The 3,974-nt window shown below is 30.4% G+C and overlaps 1 protein-coding gene across 1 annotated transcript in view; it reads right to left on the bottom strand.

Annotated features, from left to right (window-relative positions):
* Window positions 1-3,974, bottom strand: part of LOC106685282 (DNA topoisomerase 2-binding protein 1) — a gene marked incomplete in the record, with an annotated part of 41,367 nt that overhangs the window by 29,529 nt on the left and 7,864 nt on the right. Inside the window, 1 exon segment of the mRNA XM_067049192.1 lies at window positions 1,631-1,777. Within this exon segment, the coding sequence (XP_066905293.1) occupies window positions 1,631-1,777 (147 nt within the window).

Here is a 3,974-nt window from a genome sequence, read left to right as displayed (position 1 = left end):
TCTTCAAGAAGTTTTTTGTATTCTCCGTCTATAAGAAAAAGAACAGATCAACAAAAGTTCCCACAAGAGCTCAACAGTGGTAAATAAAAAAAAAAATGATTTAATCTTAAAATTTCTGAAATCTTGGAATTTCAGTTTTAACAAAAAGATTTATAGATATAAAAATAATACACAGAAACCAGAGCTAATATCTTTTAAATATTGTACCATATTAACTGATAATACCATAGTGAACCATCTTATACAGTATTCTTTTAGACTAGAGGTCTAAGAACGTTTTAACCAAAGTTCAAGAAGCCAAGACCAATTTGTATTACCTACATAAAAAATTGAGGCATGGAAATGGAAAGTGCCAGAAGTACAAAAAATGATATTTTTACGGGATAATAATAAAGAAACCAGCACCAATCGACTGGTAACTGCTGGAAGTTCCAATCTTCAACAGTTTAGTTCCTAGAGCTGTAATTTTTTCATGGTTTTAGAGAAAAATAGTAGCCTACATTTTTTTTTTGGTTTTTGTCAAAACTAGTTTTTTGACACATACAGCCTTTTCCATTTCCATGCCTCAATTACAGTTTAAATTATGAGTTTCATAAATACATATTTATGTTATTACTACAACCAAAACTAAAGCGCCTAATATAGTATTGAGAAGATTAAACAAAAATTACTACATCGTTTGAATGATGAAATCTATAAGCTTAATTTTATATAAAATAATTTAATTTTCCTATGCATTGATATAAAATAAATGGTTTAATATTAGACATTTTAAATTTATAAGTGTAGATTTTAATGTACACCACCAAGGCAGTAAGGACAACTTATCCAACAATTACTGACTAATTCTAACTGGAGTGATAAGGAGGATATTTCTTCGGTGGATCCTCAACTTATTTTTGGCCACTGGTTTGTCTGTGCCACCATTATCTCTTGAACTGGTAGACCGATTTTGCTGATTTTTTTTTTTTTTTGTAGGGGTTTGACCTCTGATGCCTCCACACTCATTGTGTGTAGGCCTACAAAAATTGGGCCCCGTATGCGTAGTAGCCTTTTATAGAAAAACTTTTTTAACTATACAGGAGCACCAAAATGATTCTAGCAATTTTAATGAAACTTGTCTAGTCTCTTCCCTAAAGCCCTTTAACTTTTCATAAAAAATGAGAAAAACATATAAAGCACACACTTTAAGGGTTAATTGTTTACAACAGTTGAAAAAAAATTAAAATTTCAAAGCAGGAAAAAAGTTTATTTGAAAGGTAATTAAATTCTTTAGAACAAAAGAAAAAAAATCAACTAAATCAAATCAGCAAAGATATAATGTTTTAGACTTATATTAAATGCTTTAAATTTTTAGAAGTATACTGTACATGTTCCTATTGAAATCAGTTAAATTTTTTTAATTTTTCTAAAAACTAGAAAACTGGACATTTCCCCGAACATAAAAGATGCTCATTTGAAAGATAATTAAACTACCAACAAAGCTGAGAATAAAGAACACTTTAATAATAAATTAATAATTATCCAGTTGGTTGATTTCTCAATTTTTATAATTTTTGGATAAATTGTTATTTATAATTTATTTATTTGTTAAGATGACACAAATTAAATACTTTAAAAAAATAATTACCAGGTGGAGGCCTCAAAGGAGTTTTTCTTTCTTCTCCTCTAAACAATTTAAGCGAAGCTGTACTTGCAATACTAGTATTTGTCTCATCAATGCGACTTTTGTCTGCAGGCATTGGTACGACAGAAATGTCAGAGCAGCTCATAAAACCTACAATAATTAATTTATTACTTTGAGTGTTTGAGTAAACAGAAAAATAATTATATTCAATACATTCGTAAGCTATATAATTATAATACTGTAAAAACACATTTTAATAAAATATTGTTATATTCAACATAACCAATTAACAAAAATTCAAAAAGAAAGACAATTGTAAGTCAAAATATTTTTTTTTTGTATCATTGAAATATTGAACTGCAATATTAAGGCATGTGTCACATCCCCTTTCTGGTTTGCTGCAGGCAGCCAATAGATTAGGGAAACAGGGAATTGAACTCTAAATTGTACACTGTCTTCAGCTAACATCTCTCCCTACACTGAATGTTAACCTTTGTAATACCATAGTCTGAAACAAGCACATAATACTGCCCCCTTTGAATTTTGGCATTTCTTACTTAATTATTAATCCTAGTTATCAGCATTCCATCTTGTTAGTGAGAATATATGGTAAAATGAACATAACGAGTCATTTCTAGACTCTTTGCAGGCTGAGTGTTTAAAAATAAGATTGACAGGTTGTTTAGTCTTCTCGTCAAGGTGGTCAACTAATATTTTACTTAGAGTCAGTAGAATTCAACACCATTTTTATAAGTACCCTCGTTTCCACTGAGGGTGAATATTTTCTAATAGAACAAATCCATTCACTGCACTGCAGCTATATCTATCCAGTTCATAAACAAAATCAAACGGCATCTGCTGGTTTGTCTCTTTCAAGTATCTATAGTATAGCTAAGTTTACTAACTAAGCTACTATTCTATATATAGTAGCATAGCTAACATTTTGTCAAGTGTGCCTACTGCTCTCTTTGTTATACATTTATAAATTTTTACAGTATGCTATATAACTGTCACAGATCACCCAAACATTCATCCTATACTTCACAGGTTTAGATTTCATATATTCAAGCCCTATGTAGGCATACATTTCAGTTTCGTCAACAGGAACATTCCTGTTTTTCCCCATGTCTCTCAAGTTACATTTTTCCATTTCTAAAAGCGTTCTCTGATTAGTTTAATTCACATATTAGGTAGGTACTTTTAGGATATGTTTGCTCAAGGCATGGTGATAGGTGAATCTAAGTAATTCTGAAGAAACTCATATACAGCGAATACCATGGGAGTTCCAGAGGGATGTTTTTGTTTGGTAAAAAGGAATTGTGCAATGAAGTATCCCTGTAAATTTAATGGAAACTTACTCTTGTAGTTCAAGATGGTTTTGTGAAAAGTTGTTGGGCAACTTGAAAATTGGGGGATTATTTTCATAAGTTTTCACTAGAAAAAGAGCTTGTAGGGTCATTAGAGATCTCCATGGTAGTACGAAGGTTAAGGAACCCTGACGAAGCAGCTTTTAGATTTGATTCAGTGGTGGAAGGCTGATCAACTGCTTTCCTTATAGCTTCATCATCTACAAATGTCCAAAAACTATGTTTATTCCTGGCATAAATGCATTTGACCATAAACGATATATCACTAGATAACATTAACTCAGCCTACCTTTTGTTTACAAAAATTTCAACAAAGTAGTACAATCATAATTTGTCTAATTATAGATGATAGATAATCTGATCAATAATAAATGATGCATCCAGAGCTTAGATTTAACATATGCTAATAAAAAAGATCTTGAAGTATGAGGTGGGAAAATTAAGAAGATACAAGAATTATGAACTATACAACTGTTATAAGTCATTGGTATTTATGTTAGTAAGAACATAATGCTATAGCTGATTTCGCTAATATGATAAAAAAAAAAAATAAAAAAATAAAATAGGTATCAACTAGTTGAAGCATGAGACAGAATGGCATCAGCTGAATGATGGAATCTTTAATCCTTCCAATTAATCTATTAATCCTTTCAGAGGAGAATTAAAACTACAACAGGTTGTAGTAATACCTCAGCATTTATACCATACTTGTTAAGTATCGATAGTGAAGAGAAAGAATATAGTGTAAGGTTACGGTCCTGTTGATGTTATTCATTGTCCTAAGGTGGTGAAGCACATTGTTTAGTCTAATTTTGTGAGCTGTTTTATTTTAAAACTATTATAAGAACTATTATATTGTGGAGTGCGAAGATAATATTTTCTTTCAATACAAACGTTTGTTTATTAACTTATGTGAACTTTATTTGATAACTTTGGAGATATCTATAAATTGGGTAAATTTATATGATTCCCGACATTTG

The sequence above is a fragment of the Halyomorpha halys genome, unplaced genomic scaffold (genome assembly GCF_000696795.3).
Source record: "Halyomorpha halys isolate HHAL.00 unplaced genomic scaffold, Hhal_1.1 Scaffold676.1, whole genome shotgun sequence".
Lineage (NCBI taxonomy): Eukaryota > Metazoa > Arthropoda > Insecta > Hemiptera > Pentatomidae > Halyomorpha > Halyomorpha halys.
Note: the sequence above shows the minus strand (reverse complement) of the source record. Positions and strands in the feature narration are given on the sequence as shown.